The sequence below is a fragment of the Anastrepha ludens genome, chromosome 4, assembly GCF_028408465.1.
Source record: "Anastrepha ludens isolate Willacy chromosome 4, idAnaLude1.1, whole genome shotgun sequence".
NCBI lineage: Eukaryota > Metazoa > Arthropoda > Insecta > Diptera > Tephritidae > Anastrepha > Anastrepha ludens.
The window spans coordinates 58,998,884-59,016,621 of NC_071500.1; the positions used below are offsets into that span (position 1 = coordinate 58,998,884).

General features: G+C 36.1%; 1 protein-coding gene across 1 annotated transcript in view; it reads right to left on the minus strand.

Annotated features, from left to right (window-relative positions):
• The window catches only part of LOC128862519 (uncharacterized), a 284,688-nt gene that overhangs the window by 100,856 nt on the left and 166,094 nt on the right, over positions 1 to 17,738 (minus strand). The window contains exons 11-12 of the mRNA XM_054101195.1: positions 9,802 to 9,809; positions 3,971 to 4,112 (exon numbers count right to left, since the gene is read on the minus strand). Coding sequence (XP_053957170.1) covers positions 3,971 to 4,112; positions 9,802 to 9,809 — 150 coding nt within the window. The remainder of the gene's footprint in view (positions 1 to 3,970; positions 4,113 to 9,801; positions 9,810 to 17,738) is intronic.

The following is a 17,738-nucleotide window of genomic DNA, read 5'->3' on the forward strand; positions in this document are numbered from 1 at the left end:
ACCTTCAACACCGATGATTTCAACAATTGGTCAATCAGGACACTTGGGAGAAAACTAAATATTGGGTTGGGAATAAGTTTCTAGGGCTTTTATATTATCTTTTTTACGACGACTTGTTTGCTGTTTGACAAAAGATAAGTATTTATTCTTTCTGCTCAACAGAACTATGTTAATTGTATTCTGAGTTATTTAATTTTTGATTAGTTTTGAGACTTAGAAATGGAATACCCATGAGGCAAAAACGAACATTTACGACACCTATTCTTCTTTCCCTTTCCTCGAGGTCAAAAAGCTGTGGAAGCAGCCCGCGACATTTGCGAAGTGTATGGAGGAGGTGTCATAGGCGACACTACAGCAAGGAAGTGGATTGCAAAGTTCAAAAAGGGTAACTTTGACGTCGATGACACATCCCGCAGCGGAAGGCTTTCTGAATTCGGTGAATAACGTCTCAAATCACTTTTAAAGGAAAACGCTCATAAAACGATTCTCACTCACATTTATCCAATGGGATTTACCAAAAAATTGGCGTGAGACACCCACGAAAACAAAAAAAAACAAAGAAAGTCGCTTTCAAGTTGCTTCTCATCGCCTCGTCCGCCATCGAGCAACACGCGGTCATAAATAACACGAACTATTTTGTAACGAATAGATGAAAAATGGTACCTTTTCATCGGTATGAAGTGAAGAAAGGTGTGGGTGGCTCCAGGAGATACGCCAAAGCCGAGACTCGAGCCGGATCTTCATCTAAAGTATGGTGCCACGGTCAACAAGGAGCTCTACATTGCCCAGCTACAACGCGTGAACGAGGATATTCGATTGAAAAGACCTGATCGATATGATCAAACCATATTCCTTCACGACAACGTCAGACCCAACGTTGCACAATTCGTCAAAGCCGCACTCCAAGAGCTCGAATGAGAGGTACTTCAACATCCGCCGTATTTTCTGTTTTCACAGACAAGCATACTTGATTACAGCGGTCTCTGCTACAATATTTAGCTGATTATATTATAAATCCAAACCGTTCTGGTAACGTAGAACCGACTGACGAAGCAGCAATAGTTGGCCTTCTTCATTGTTGGGATTAATTAGTCGGCAAATTTTCCTATATTATTTTTGAAATGCTATTATAAAATAATTCAAAGTAAAGTGTTTCAGAAATTATAATCATTTAAATTTACAATTGAACTATTTCGTGAAATGTTTTTTACACTCTCACGACATTATTTATATGACTTTAATATGCACACTAACCAAACACTAAAACCAATTTTGTCCCAAAACCACAAAAACTTAATTTCGTATATTATATTATTCATATATGATATTACTTGTCATGGAATTATAGAAACCAAACTACGGTTTGACATGAGTTATGTGCTGCGATGTGAAAGCCAAGCGGAAGTATGAATATATATGCAATATAAGCTGTCGGTGAAGGCAGTCTAGTGGAAACCGCAGATACGAGCATAGCGAGGACAGAGACCGCCCGCAGGAGCACAGAGACGGGTGCAGTGGTGCAAATACAAAAATAGAAAGTTGAGTTGTTGTACAAAAAATGTTTACATATTTGCCAATCTGGTATTCTACTATATGTAAAGTGGTGACGCACACACCTACATCAGCTTACACTTTGCACCTGTGTGCTTAGGGAGTAATGCACTAAAACAATGTACGGCTTGTTAGCTTACCAACACCGTGGCAGAAAACAAACAAATGTCATTTGCGAAAGATCAAAAAGAAAACAATACGAATGAATGCACTAGCAAAGATATCGGAATGTAGTTAGGGTGAGAAGCCCTGCAGGAATGCGAGTGTTCACCAGAATATCAATAGTAGTAGTAACAGTAGTAGTAGTAGTAGTAGTAACAACAGTGACGAACTAATCACTGTCAGGGCAAAGCAAGGATGTCCCCAAGGGGGCGTTCTTCCTCCGCTGCTGTGGTGCTTGGTCGTAGACTCTCTACTAGCGGAGATGCAGGAACTCGGTTTTCATATCCAAGCATATGCGGACGATGTCTGTGCGCTAACATCGGATAAATCCCTAAGGAGGCTTTGCACGAAAGTGCAGAGCAATGCTGCAGAGCCCTTGGTAAAACCTGAGGTCTGAAACCTGCTGTGTTCCTATGGATATACACAGCACTTATCAGACCAGTCATCACTTACGCCTCTATGGTCTGGTGGCGACGGAGCATGGTTAAGTCCACAATCCGGGAACTATACAGGCTGCAAAGAAGTGTATGTTTATGCATTACGGGTGCCATGAGTACAACCTCTGGTGATGCCCTAAGTGCTATGCTTGATTTGCTCCCCTTGGATCTTAAGATACAACAGGAAGCAATAATAGCAATGTGTAGACTCCATGGTGTTTGGCACGAAAATGGAGCTTCGGGATACAGAGAAATCTTTAAGTTGCTATCGGAGCAGTATCCAGTGTTTTTGGCACCTAAAGCCAACCTGATACCCACAGTTTCATTTGGAAGGAAATTTGATGTCAAATTTCCACTGCGTGAGCAATGGAGTAATCCAGAATGCATTCAGGGAGGTTTAACGGATATTTTCTTTACCGATGGGCTTAAGAATGAAAAAGGGCTGGAGCGGATGGTACTTAAGCGGTAGTAATAAGTATCACTATGATATGGGGGAAATGGCAAGTGTTTTTCAAACGGAAGTTTTTGCTATACTGAAAGTAGCCGAATGTATAATCGAGAGGAGATGAAGCGGGAAACAGATAGGAGTTTTCAGTGACAGCCGTGGATCAGCGGTTCTCCCACAAAGGCCAGAGACAATAATCGGAATCAGTTCCGCAGGAATCATGAATTGAATCAACGATTATGTATGCAATTTACATAAAGAGCGATGGGCTGGTCTAGAACGCTGCAGAACTGCAAAGTGTTTTGTGACAAGTCCGAATAGAAAACTGTCAAACTTTCTACTAAAACTTGAAAGGAAAGACGTTCGGTTGATGGTCGGTATTATTACAGGACACAACCCATGGGATCAACATATGCCCACCATTGGAATCATTGAGGATCCAATGTGCCTATCGTGCTTGGAAGAGGCGAATAGCAGTGTGCACTTTCTCTGTGAGTGTCCTGCCTTTGGTAGAGCACGGCTAATGAGTTTTACCTAAAGAAATTGAGACTCCTTAAAGTAGCTTCTAAAATTATCCTATATTATATACTGTACCCAAAACTTTCCAACCGGTAAATTTTGTTTCGACGAAGTCGGACAATAGAGAAAGGGGTGTTAGATGAGTTGATTTCAATGGACTTCTTCGAATATAAGGCATATGTTTGGTAGCTTTGGAACCTATTCTGAAGAGATAGGAATTCATTCTTCTAAAATATACAAATCGTAGTTACACCAAAATTACGCAGATTTCAAGAGAGGGGTCGTGGTTGGTCTCCGATAGTGACAGGGGGGGAATTTCCCCTATTTCCCGCTTGGAACCGCCCCTGTGAATGAACACTGCCAGCTGCCACTTGACGGATATCATTTTGTCCATTTAACAAAAAGAATTTAATTTTTCAAATAAACATTAAACATAAAAATTTTCAGTAAAAGGTATTAACAAAGACCGGAGATTAATTCCACGATAAATTGTTGATTAGCATAGGGAGTTTTTGTAAAAAGACGTCAAGCCAGCTATGCATTTCACAAGCGTGCACAAGCCATGCTGCCTGATGTGATTTGTATATTATTTATTGTATAAACTAGATGAATCCAATGACTCTTATTTTTATTAAGAAGAGTCAATTTTACGTTAAGCTTTCTTGCAGGCCTTTTTCGCAAACAGTAGCACATTCAATAGTGCTGAGACGAAATTGATGTTGACAAGTGGCGAACATAAAAATGGTGAAAAGTGAAAAGTCAAAATGACAACAAAGGTTAACGCATACACATACACTAACACATGCATACACATGTATTTCTATTGTATAACTTCCGGGCATATTAAAACACTCACCTGTTGCTGATTCTCCCGCTGGGTACGCAAACGCGCTTCAATACACTGCCGTGTCTCGATGAACGCTTTCCGTTGCGCTTTCTCCTTAGGCCAATGCGTGTAAATGCCTGTTAGATTGGAGATGAATAATGCTAGAAGGCTGCTAAGCAACTGCTGCATTTTGTATTGTTATCAAGAAAATGGAGAAAAAATAGACAAAGAAAATTAATGAATGAAAGCAGGTGGAAATACGGTAAAATTTATATATTTCTAGTATTCTACATATTTGAGCACTGGAAAGCATTTTACAATTGCTTATGCAATGACAAGTGTGTATGTATGCACAGAAGTATATACATATGTACATGCATATGCTTGTGGTAGAACGGAAACAGTCAACTATTGGCTTGATGCAAAGCGCGCATGTGGTATGCCACAAGCAATTGTAAATGACGATTTGTATGATTGCCTCTTTTATGGATGAGTGCATTTGGTGCTGTAGGTGAGTGAGTGAGTGTGTGAGCGGTGTGTATGTGTGGCTGTGTACAGTATTTTTCCAACATTTTACGGACATTAAGTTTCGCTATAAAATATGAGTAGAACTCGAAATTTCGAAACTAACAAGTAACGGTTTTCTTCTCTTTAGAGTTTGGGAGCCCTTGCTGAAAAATAAATGGGTTTTGAGCATTAATTATTTAATGCAAAACGAAAGCAAAAGACAACAAATATTCAAGCAGACTTGTTCATTCATTAAAACATGGTTTTCATCGTATTTCAATTCCGGCTTCGGAATATCAGTCAGATAGAAATTTTTTCCTTATGTCTTAAAAGTATTCTTTGTAAAGTTAAAGTTGTAATACTTGTAGTTTATTATTGTATGTTTCTAAAAAAAGGGAACGGCCGGCATAGCCGAATTAGTTTGTGCGAGACTACCATTCGGCAAGGCTTAAGTGGGCACGAAAAACCAAATGATCGAAAATATATATAGAAGTACATTCTGTTAAAAAAGTACCAGGAATTGTTCAATACAACGCAAAATAATGAAACTTAAAAATTTGAAACCTTCACCTTATTTTTTGAACAAACCTCGTATGTAAGTATGTACTTAAACAAAAGAGCGAATAAAAGCAAAACATTTATAATATTTTTTTCTCGTCGAAGCGGAAAAATTCTGCAATCTGATTTATGGCAATTTTATTCCATTAAGATCTTATTCTTCAATCAAATATTTCCAACTAATTTAATTAAATAAATTATTACGAGATTCATATCAACTAATCCCGGAATTTTCAATACTTGAAATCATGGAGATTTGCAACCCTAACAGCGACCAGCGTTCGTCATATATAAGTATATGTAAGCTGCTTAGCCAACCTTACAGGTTTATGAAGGATGCAAGAGTGCGCTTACGTATCTGCTGCGCATGGTATTCGTTTAACAGATTTTACTGTGCTTATAAAAATTTCCTGTCAGTTCCTATTGTTATGCATCTGTTGCAACCACCTGCGTACTTAATGCGTCTTCTTCATTTCTTATTTTTTGTTATAAGCAAATTGTATGTGAATATGTACATACAATATATGTATGAGAAGAGGCAACATACTCGTATTTCTTGTATCGCCGATGTGTGTAGGATGCTTCATATAAATGATCTTAAATAGCGAAATATTATACTTATCAAATTGTTATATATCAAATTGTTAAACTCGAAGTGGAAAATTTATAAAACTTCAAAAAACTTGGTTATTAGCTTGAAATTCATTAGTAGGAGAGCTCTGCACAGCATCAAAGAGTATAACAGCGGGTGATTTAAAAAAAATTCAAATATATGTACATAATTAAAATAAGTTTTTCTTTTCTTTTTCACTTAAATATTAAACTTTAAGTGCCACAGTAGAAAAAGACGTTGAATGTTGAGGAGTAGCACGCAGATGTTTTCAGAAATAGTGCCACGCCAGCAACGAAAGTTCTATGACCTGCGTGGGAATGTGAATCCAACAGAAGAGGGTAAAACTTTTCCAACGAAAATACTAAATATTTCATGCTGTTTTAATGTGCCACCACTCATCGTTTTCATACAACTCATATACTCGTAACTGAGCAGAGCGTAAAGAGGGAATTTGGTGACTGATGCACGCACCGGGGCCACGTAAGTTATGGAAGCACTAAAATGATTGCAAAATTTATTCTGGTAATATTTAAACTAACTCACTGATTTTCAATAAATCTACCATTACCAACTGAACTAACCAAACTAATTTATTTATTTATATTCTAAAATTTTAATCTAATATACATGCCACAACTGCGCAACAAGGCACCACTTGCGCCATTGTTTTGTGGGGAATTTTTTTTGTTTCCAAATTGTATCCCATTTCGTTGGGTATAATATAATACGTGGAGCAAAACTAATCATCCAATATTGTTTTTGAATAACTTTTATACTAAATAAAAAAAATGGTTTTGGATAATGGAAATCTTTATTTTGATCTTTATGCGCTCCATTGCTTGTCTGTTTGTACACGACATTTGCAAAAACTTTAATCTTCCGATAAAGTGACTAATTTTGCTCCCACTTGAAGGAGGGAAATTTTCGATTTATTCTGTGATGGAATAACGAGTACATAAATTCCTAATAAACTCAAATTAAATATATACGAGTTTTCGTAAAAAGAGTTGAAAATTATACACGAAATATAAATAAACCTAAAATTTAATACTTCCATAAAACTATTTACAAATACTCTCTTCCAAAAAAAAAAAGAAAACAGAACATCGAAGTTCTTCCCAACAGGATTGACTAGTGTATTTTGTGGCAAAAATTTATTATTAATCATTAAATTCATCTTCTGCTTTGGTATACGATTTTGCTCTCTTTTCCATTTTATCGATTTAAGAGACTTTCCTCAGTGAAGGACATACTTTGAAAAGATGACACATCAGGTGATGAGTAGGACAAAGGTTCTTTTCTTCTTCCTGAAAGGTGCGATAACCGCTTACGCGAGTTTGACCGAGTTTAACAAAGCGCGACAGTCGTTTTTTCCTAACAGGCGCTAGTTGGGCACACCAAGTGAAGCCAAGTCCTTGTCCACCTGATCTTACCAACGCAAAGGAGGTCTTTCTCTTCCTCTGCTACCTTCAGCTGGTACCGCATCGAATACTTTCATAGCCGGAGCGTTTGTATCCATTCGGATGACATGACCGAGGCAACGAAGGAGTTGGATCTTTATTCGTTGTACTATGTATATGTCGTCGTAAAGCTCATACAGCTCATTGTTCCATCGCCTGCGATATTCGCCGCCGCTAACGTATAAAGGTCCAAAAATATTCGGCAGAATTATTCTCTCAAGCACTCCAAGTGACGTTTCATCGGATATTGTCTTCACTGCTCAATTACCTATTTAATCCAAAGCAGCACTTGTTGGCAAGAGATTCTCCTTTGGATTTCAAGACTAACATTATTATCGGTGTCAGTGGTAGTTCCTAGAAAAACGAAATCTCTTACAACCTCGAAATCATAACTGTCAACAGTCATGGCATCCGCCAACGGCTCACACGATCCTTCTCATCATCAGGTTAATGAAATCAAAGGACAGCGAATCTCCCTGTCTGAAATCTCGTTCGGTATCAAAAGGCTCGGAGAGATACTTCTCGATCCTGCCTAATTTTGCATAGCCGTATTAGTTTTGCGGGGATACCAAATTCAGACATTATGGGTATTTTCCAAGACTTGGCATATTGTTAATATCTGGTCGATTGTGGACTTTCCAGGTCCAAAATCACACCAGGAGAAAGGTTGCAATGAAAAAATTGAATTTTTTTAGAAATTGACTTATCTACTGTTAATAGTCGTCACTAAGACATTATATATGCAGTTGACTGAGGAATCCCTAATTATAATGTCCATATAGTGGTTTATTTTTAAAAATTCAGAGAACATTAACACAAAATAGTTTTTTTTTGTTTTGGTGTATTCGAAAACAAACAGTCCCATTACACCGCGTTACACACATTCTGTCCTATGAACCAAATATACTTTTTCAGAAACGAGCAATCCTTGTATGCATATCTGTATAGCCACACGATCTCAGGATTAGCTTAACGGATTTGAATGAAATTGGGCACACAGATAGTGTATCACATTTCTACACTTTTCACCTAGGTGTTGCCACTGACAATGTTTCACAGGGTTGCCACCTGTTCGAAATTAAAAAAAAAAATTGGTAGCCAAATTGTTGGTACAGAGTACTTTATTGTTGACCTTCCATCAGTAAACTTGCATAAATTTCTATAGCAATAGTCGCACACGACTTCCGGAGTATACCACAAGTAAGGAACATAAGCAGTCTTGAATATTTTCTGAAACGAATTAACCACTGTTTCGTAATATTTTTAAAATTTTTACTTGGTGCGATTAAGCCACAAGCGTAACAAAAGTTATTTCGAGTCGGGCACCGCATTTTTCGTAAGATGAAATATACAGAAAGACGTTTTCGCGCAACAGAACTTAAAACAATTGTCAAAGTATACGTCTCCTAGTAGCGCAACTGTCAGATGATCGGAACTTCCGGAACTGTAACAAACACACAAACGGCACAGAGTGTGTTGTATGAAACAATAAATTAAAGGTTAATAAGTTGTTTAAAAATTTGGAGTCCCTTCAAGTTATGCCGAAAATTTAGAAAAAAAAATTTTTTTTAGAAAAAAAAATTCAAGAAAATCTGAGAATTGATAAATTTTTTTTTTTAATTTTACATAATAAAAACATTTCCACGAAAAAGGGTTAAAAAGTTTTTCACACAGGCGGACTACGAGCTCTATATTTTATACATAAAAAAAAATTTTGACGTGTACATGAAAATCTTCGATACACGTGTATTTTTATTTTTTCTCCCCTTTCCGAAAAAGTATATTTGGTTCATAGGACAGAAAAAAAGTTCGTTTTTGTAACGCAGTGTTATTTATGGAACACGCTTTATGCATGTAGCTGCCTCTTCCGGCATTGCAGTAGCGCATCCTGTTAAGCCAGTTCTTCAGGACAGTGGGGACGTTTTTTGGCTCTATCTCACGAGTGGCTTACTCGGTATACACCTTAACCCGTCCAATTGACATCACTGAGACGGTTAGTAACTCGATTACCGAACTTCGCGCACAAAATATCGATTAAGGCATGGACTATGGGCATGGCGCCCTATTCTGCTGCGATCAAGGAAGTCCAAATCTTCAGTTTTCCGTAAAAAAAGAAAGAGTTTGTGTTGGCTCTGTCACCGTTCAATGGCGTTCCAGCAGTATTTTCAAAGAAAAGTTGGCCAATGATCCCAACGCTACCATTGGGGCCACGTGAAAGAGAAGGTCTACGCCAACAGCCCAGGGTCGATTCAAGACCACAAAGACGGAATTCGTGAGCCTATCGAGGACATAGGGCAGGAACTTTGCAATTCGATTATGGAAAATTTCATGAAAAGGTGTGTAATCGTGGTCGTGGTGGTCATTTGTGTCATGTTATTTTCCACTATTAATGGCATACCTTCCTTTTTATAATGAAATAAACATCCGATCATTTATAATAAAAAATAGCATTTTTCTTTGAATATCAAAATAAGACCTCTTATTGGAAAAGCCTATATGAGTCCACAAAATAATAGGAGTGACGGCATGAAAAATGTAAATGAATACACAACTTATTTGTACCACATGTAAGTGAAGCTGTACAATAGCGGTACACCTAACGGGACGCTGGTAGTTAAATATGAAGCAAAATTATAGAAGTTATTTTAGAGCAGGATCACTTCTTTTCTGAGATGCGTATTATCGCTTTGCACAAAATAATAGGAGTCCTAACGTTTTTTAACCAAAATAACTTTTAATTTATAACAATAATTTATAAATATACAAAAAATTCAAAAAGTAAGTAACCTGCCAACAATTTTTGTAAAATATTGTTAATTTATTTGTTAATGTTTTGGTCCTAGTTGGTAGAGGAAAGCACCGTGCAGAGGAAAAGCGAGCAATGATCAAAAGGGTAAAAAATAATTGAAAAACAAACAAGGAAATTTAAGATAGCATATACCTACAATATAAAAATAATCATGAAACTTGCGGTCGACAGCACAAAATATCCACTAAAAGCGACCATTACTGGAAAAGTAATATACTAAAACTAAAAGTCATCTGCGACAACCTAAGTTTGCCTGATGAAAGCAAAATCGAATTCTTTGGTTGTGCAGGCTCCAGAAAGAATGTCCCCATTGAACACGGGATATTATCACCGAATCACCACCAGTGGCGCTAAAGTTATGGTATGGTATCATATGGCGGAATAAGCTTAATTTACTTTATTAAAGGCTTATGTTATATTAGGAGAGGCAATATTATCATGTGCCACTGAAATGAATATAGTAGTAGCAATTCTTTATTTATTTATAAATATTGCATCTTACATTTCAATAATTTATACAATAATTCACTTAAATATATAAATACATAAAGAAAGAAATAATAAATGTGTGGCAATAACAATGTTTTCTGTCACAGCTCATAAAATAATGAAAAATTAAACTCTACAATAAAAAAATCTCTGTCATGTAAGGCTGAGTATATAGAGCAAGTTAGTCTTTTCCAATTGTGGCCATTAAGTATATCTATTACTTGTGCATCATTTAGCTTCGCTTCGTTTAAGTATCTTGTTCTGATCTCCTTCAGTACCGGGCATCTTCCTAAGAAGTGCTCCGTATCTTCTTCATCGTTTAAATTGCAGAGGGTGCATATTTTCTGGGCATTCAGCTCCAGTAAACCACATCTTGCTTTGAAAACTGTCCTAATGTCAGCTACCCGCATATCTTCTTTAATATATTATTCCTCTTTTAAGAAGTCTTAAGGTTTATAAATTCGCGTCGCGCTTTTCTGTGATTTTTGCCTTGCCATGTTGAGATCTTTTATTTTCATTTTGGTAAGAAGTTGCACACAGCGATCTTGCCAGTCTATAGCGGTGATGTTTTCTTCAAACTTCAGTGCGAACCCCATTCCCATGTCGTTCAGATGTTTAAGCCAAAACACATTTTTACTTAAGATGCCTTGTATTAGTTTGTGTGTGAGTCTGTTGCAATTTTATTTCTAAATGGTTTGCCAGATATACTTCATGTGTAGCTCTAAAAATAAATGTGGCTATCTTCCAAATTAGTTTGTAGTGTTATTGCATAATGCGAAGTGAACTCGGATGGTTTGATGATTTTTTTAATGAAGTAACGTTGAAGTTTATTTACTTCATCAAATAAGTATAATAAACATTTTGCTTTTCTCATTTCTTGAATTCCTTGAATTTATTTATTTCATTTATTTTCTTTATTTAATTTTTGTTATTGTCGACGTTTCACCTGGCAATTGTAAGGCACTCAAGTCCATTGTTATGCATAACCATCAAACCAAAAAGCAACAGAATGTCTTGCATACATTATTGCAATCTCTGCATAGTTTGAATACATCATCACACATAACCGTACATATGCTTGTTCCGGCATGCATTTGATAGAGGTTTGTCGCTCTCGAACCGAATAAATGTATACTTATACATATTTTTATAATAAATATACATACACACTTTTCCTACCTATGAGATAAGGGGTTATTGTCAATAACTAATATCTCAAAGAGAGAAGTATAATTGTCACTGAGCGCATAGTGAAATAAGGAATTGTGAAGGAATATAACACGTAGATAATGCCACTAGGAAGGCTTCTATTAATAAAATAGCAGATGGCTATGAAGGGTTTATAAATGTAAGCCAATGATGAATAAAAAATGGTTATGACAAATTAGCTATGGAATAATAGATGGGTTGTCTCAAGGTTGTTGAAAACTGAAGCACTCTTGAGACTTTGTTATTGCACCAGTGGTGTAATGTCGACGCGTGCTCACAAATATGATGCACTTGTTGGAGTTGTTCTGCGATGCAAACAATAATAGTTAAGGACAGAGTTGGATGAACAATAAAATACTGAGGAAGGTTACGGATTCTAAATCTGCCAGGCGTCCGAAAACGTAAAAATTTAGACAGCGCTATCGCGGTAAGAACCAATAAGGATTGACTGTGCTGCGACAAACCAGTGCCTGAATCCAGAACGCAGCCTCTTTATATACTCTGCTCGAAGTGCGCTGCAGTGGACAGGTAACCGTAGATGTAGGTACTGAGTGGATGCTACTCTCAATCCTATTTTTTAGTACTAAACGTTCATTAGAGGTAGCCACTGACTCTTGGTCAAGGTCTTTGACTTTATTCTTTTCACATATTTCTGGGATTCGCGTGGGAAAACTATTTTCAAAACAGCAACCTGGCATCCTGTGCGTTACCGAAAGACTCGAAACTTACTATAGATGGAATATATGCTGTTGCAGAATGTGTTTGTGCGCGACAACCATTCGGTAGTGCTTGCGTTCGAATCTTCGGGCATGAAGTACTAAATCACATAAAATTTATTTTCAAATAGCGGTTGATCGTCGGCAGGCAAACATTTTTAGGGTTTTTCTGCCTTGAAAAGCTCCATACAAAAACAAAAAAAAATAATTTGGAATTCGGAGGTGAAATGAAATTGTAAGCCCTTACAATTATGGAACTATACCACCAAACCGTAACCCCATTGAATAGGCTTCAAGCCTCTTCTTTCACCTATAGCCATTTTGCGTGCGTGTAGAGCATTGACGGGTTTTCTTGATCTGTCTTCTATGTTTCAGTTCCAGTTGAATTTACAGTATAAAATAATCTCGAAGTAATTTAGTTCGGCAGCAAGTGTAAGCTCCACCTATTTATACGTATTGGAATAGAAGCATTTCAGTTTTTCTGCGATTAACATTCATTCCACTCTTAGTGGGACAGCTGTAGAGCGCGTTTTGTTACAGTTCCCTCAGAACTTTGTTAAAATGCTGTCCTTACGCTTAAGTTGCCCACATATGGTGTTATTGTAGCCAAGATATTCAAAATTTAAGAGTAGAGTATCATATTTTCAGTCACCTTAGGGGAGAAATGATCCCACGCTGCGTGCCTAGTAATAATCGGGTCTAGCTATAGTCAAAATTTTGATTCAATGCAATTTGACTAGCCTTGGGTAGGAGTAGGACTTCTTTATTCGTGTGACAGGGATAAGGAAATTTTAAGTATAAGACATCCTCGATTTCATTCGAGATATTGAGTGAATAAATGGGAAATTATCTTGATTAATTAAATGAGGAATGGAAGCATTGGGAGAGGTAATTAAAGATGTGAAATTACATCTCCGAGTTGAAGTAACCAAAGTGGGACAACCAATCACCCATAAATTTATGGAATATATTGAATATGATATTGTTGAACACCGACGATATTTTTTATCCAATCAATTTTATTTAAGTTTTCAATCGGATTCTTTTCAAAACTTTGTGAAATACACTTCATAGTTTTGAACGCTTGGGATTTCAATCAATTTCTCTTTGATTTTCGAGAACGTTTTGAATAATTTTTCTAATGAAAAGTAATCCGATATTCCCACATGCGACTCATATTTGTAGAAATTGGCATAGTTTGCGAATTGCTTAAGAGCTGATATTTGTAAATTTTACTGTCAATTTGTACTATAGGACCAACTCCGTAATAAGTAATAAACCATGGCCCCAAGCCATCAAATAACCACCACAAAATGTAATCGTTTGAATAACAGATGAGTGAAAACTACACTTGGAATTTAAAATTCAGCTCTCACAAAGTAGATGCAAAACTTGAATAATACAGGATGCTTTCCATTTCAATTCAACCGGGCTATTCGGGACATGTTATTCGATTTCGATGTAACTCAAATATGTTGCTCTCTGGGCAAAATAATGACGCACGTATTTTTTTTAATTATATAAGAAACATTTTTTTTTAAATGCTCATAACTTAGTAAAAAATTAACCGATTTTAATGACTCTGGGTTCAAAATGATCGCCATTACTTACATAAGCGACTTCATGTAGAAACAATTGCAAAAAGTAGTTGAAAATTTTTTATTTTGCAAAAAAAAACAAAATCGGAATTTTTCCGAAACTCAATATTTCAAAAAGTGTACTATTTTTTTAACTTTTTCCAAATCAAGAGGACACCTCAAACTTCAATAGAGCTGAATGCCCAGTAGCTAAACTGAGTAGTTTTTTAGTAATGAATTTTTAGTAAAAAACCTGTTTCGCACTTTTTGTTTTTTTGCAAAATAAAAAATTTTCAACTACTTGTTTGCTGTTGTTTGTACATGAAGTCGATCGTGCTCATTACTTGCATCATCATTTTGAACCCAGAGTCATTAAACTCGGTTCATTTTTGACTAAGTTATGAGCATTTAAAAACAAAAAATTCTTATTTAATTGAAAAAAAGACAGACTTTGAGCCGAAAAACAAAATTGCCGATAAATCTTGAAAAACAATTTTTTCGGGCGAACAAAAAATACGTGTCTCATTATTTTGACAAGAGAGCAACATATTTGAGTTACATCGAAATCGAAGAACATGTCCCGAATAGCCCGGTTGAATTGAAGTGGAAAGCATCACAGTTAATTCTTTCTCGATCAGTTTTGGCTGAGTTATACACGTAATCTATACTATAAAGGTGAATGTCTGTACGTTGTCCGCGCATCACTACGAAACGACAACACCAAATGACGTAAAAATGTTTATACATTCATATTTTAACCCAATGAAGGTTATAGGCATATTTTTATGATGGAACTCCCTTCCCACAGCCCCCAGGCCGCGCCACCACTCTCATTCGTCACTAATAATCGAATATTTGCTTAAATTTAATCTAAAAAATCTTAATTTTTCCTATTTCCCACTATTTATAGCACACTCTAGACTTCATAATCCGCATAAGCTGTTCAACTTTGACCCAAATGCAAAGTTAAAAAACGGTTTGAGATAGAAAATTAATAAAAATAATTTTGCTTGATATTTTTCTGATTGGTTGTTTTGATTTTATTCAACGAGGCATAGCAACGGATGCCGGGTATTGTAATATTATGGTTATTAATAAAAAATTATTTTCTATGAAATTATTGTTTGTAATTCTTTTATATACATATCATAAATCCCTCAAAGCTACTCCTACGCGAGCGGGGCCGCGGGTTAAAGATAGTTAACTTATAAAAAGCAAAAGCGAAATTTGAAATAAATTCGTTTCAAAATTAATAAGCGAAAACTGTGAGTATACATATCCAAACACTTCCAATTCTGTTTAATTGCACAAGTTTTCATTTTCTGAGAATGTAATTATTCAACCATAATTTTGTCCTTACGAATAAAAATGTTCGCATTCAAAAGGTAATTATTAAAATATTAAATCTCATTTTGTTGTTCGCATGTTTTTTGTCATGCGTTTATTCACACGGCAGAATCGAATAAAAAAAATATCAGTAAATAAAGCCACAGGTATTTAATGTGCGAAAATATTATTATGGGTTTAAAAGAGTAAATGCGTGGCGGTGCTTATGAAGAGCTTTTTAATGTATTTATAGAGGAACTTGATGTAAAAAAGTACCGAAACTTTGTTAATAAATACGACATATTTATTATTTGTGCAATTTTTAATGTATTGTCTGGGCAGTGGGTCCCTACCGGCAGATGTTGTAACCTTTTATCAACGAATAATGCAATCATCAAAAAGATTCAGCGGCTTTAGTACTCATTGCGAATTCTTTTATATGTCTTTTAAATGGAAATGATAACATGAATTAGTAATCAGAGTCTTTGTGAGCCGAAGTCATATCTCTATAATGCGGTGGTATTTGTTATTGTTGTTGTGTGGCCCAAAAGCGCGTTCACAATGGTAGGGCTTTGGAGATAATGCCTTACATTGGTATACAATTTGCGATTTTTTCAGAAATCTAGCATCTCTAGATAAATTCGCTCTCTCAACCACCTAGAAAATATCCTGTATTAACCGACTGACAGTTTTTGCGAATTTTCTGGAACTCCCGGCACATTTGTGACAGAATGTGTTGTATGTAATATATATGCCATGTAGGGTTAACTATAATGCTAAAAATTATATTTACCCAGTGCACTCGTGGGGGTCACCCCAAAAACGGAAAGGATGAAATTAAAGAGATTGAACAAAATCGATCTTTGGAGTTCTAAAAGTGTTACTTAAACAAAATCACGTATATATTTGCATATCAAATATGTATTTGTACGTAAAAAAATATTCATAAAAACTGAAACTCTAGTCTTAATTAATCTATTTCCAATATCTTTATTTATTTATTTATCAATTCTTACTGACAACTAACACAAATTAAATAAGGTTATATACAAAATTCCAGAAGGTTAATGAAAACATCATTAGACAAAGAAAAATCAAGTTCGTTAAGAGACGAGGTCTAGTTGAACTCATTAAAAGCGCGAGCAATTGGTGCATTACCGTCATAGTTTGTAGGAATGTCGAGTTTTGTGCTCTTCTTGGAACATTAAAATTTACTTTTTCAGAAATGCAGTCAAAATCTCCCTCTATAATGTCATATACAAAAGTTAGATAGAGAGAGCAGATCTTCTACTTTATAGAGGTTTGAGATTTAAAAGAAGTGAACGAGCATTATATAGGGTTTTCCAATAATAGGTGTTACAGGTGAATGGATTGCGCTATCGAGAGATGATTAGCGATTCTTTATGGCCGGAATTGGACGGTATTGATCTGGACAACATTTATTTTCAACAAAACGGCGCTCTGTGCCGCACAAGCAACGAAACCATTGATATTTTACGGGAAACGTTTCCGGACCGTGTTATCTCTCCAGGAGGTGATCACAATTAGCCACCGAAATCTTGTGATTTAACACCTTGTGACTTTTTTCTTTGGGGCCACGTGAAAGAGCAGGTCTACGCCAACCGCCCAGGGTCGGTTCAAAACCTCAACGATGCCAAAGATGGAATTCGTGAGGCTATCGAGGACATAGGGCAGCCACTTTGCAATTCGGTTATGGAAAATTTCATGAAAAGGATATTGTCCTGTAAGCGTGGTCGTGGTGGTCATTTGTCTGATGTTATTTTCCACTACTATCGGCATACCTTCCTCTTTGTAATGAAATAAACATCCGATCATTTATATTAAAAACTAACATTTTTCTTTGAATATCAAAATAACACCTCTTAACAAAAAACCCTTTATTTGATACAAAAAGTATTACAAATAATAGAAAAATTCACTGCATTTCATACAGCTGAACTTAACAGCTTAACTGGTATGCATATAGGCCCGTCACAATGGTTCCGTTACGTCCATTGCGGCAATGAATTTGATTGACAGCAAAATATACCTATTAGGCGTATTTGAATCGCCATATACGTGCCACATGGCATGCCGCAATGCACAAAAACTTAAAACTTTCTATATTTTTTTTTCAATTTTTATTGATGGCGTTTTTTATTATATCACATTAAATTCAGAAAATAAATGGAATTTGAATTAATTAAGCCATCCAAATGCACCCTTATGTTTCGATAAAAGCTTTAAAAGAGCCTGAGAAATAAACGTGCGTCCCGATTTCGAAGTTATGGTCGCACCAACCACCTGCAACTATCATAAATTCTACCAAAACCCTCTTTCGCTGCGATAAGCATTAATTTTATAATATATTTCAACACCAATACCAACAATATTTGCTTTTACGACAAGAACATCTGTTTTTTATATGCGGCAATACTTCATTGTGGCACCACGAAACGTTTTACATGTCACGTCAGTCAAATGCGTTGACGCAATGAACGCAACGGACCCATTGTGACAGCTATATTAGTTCC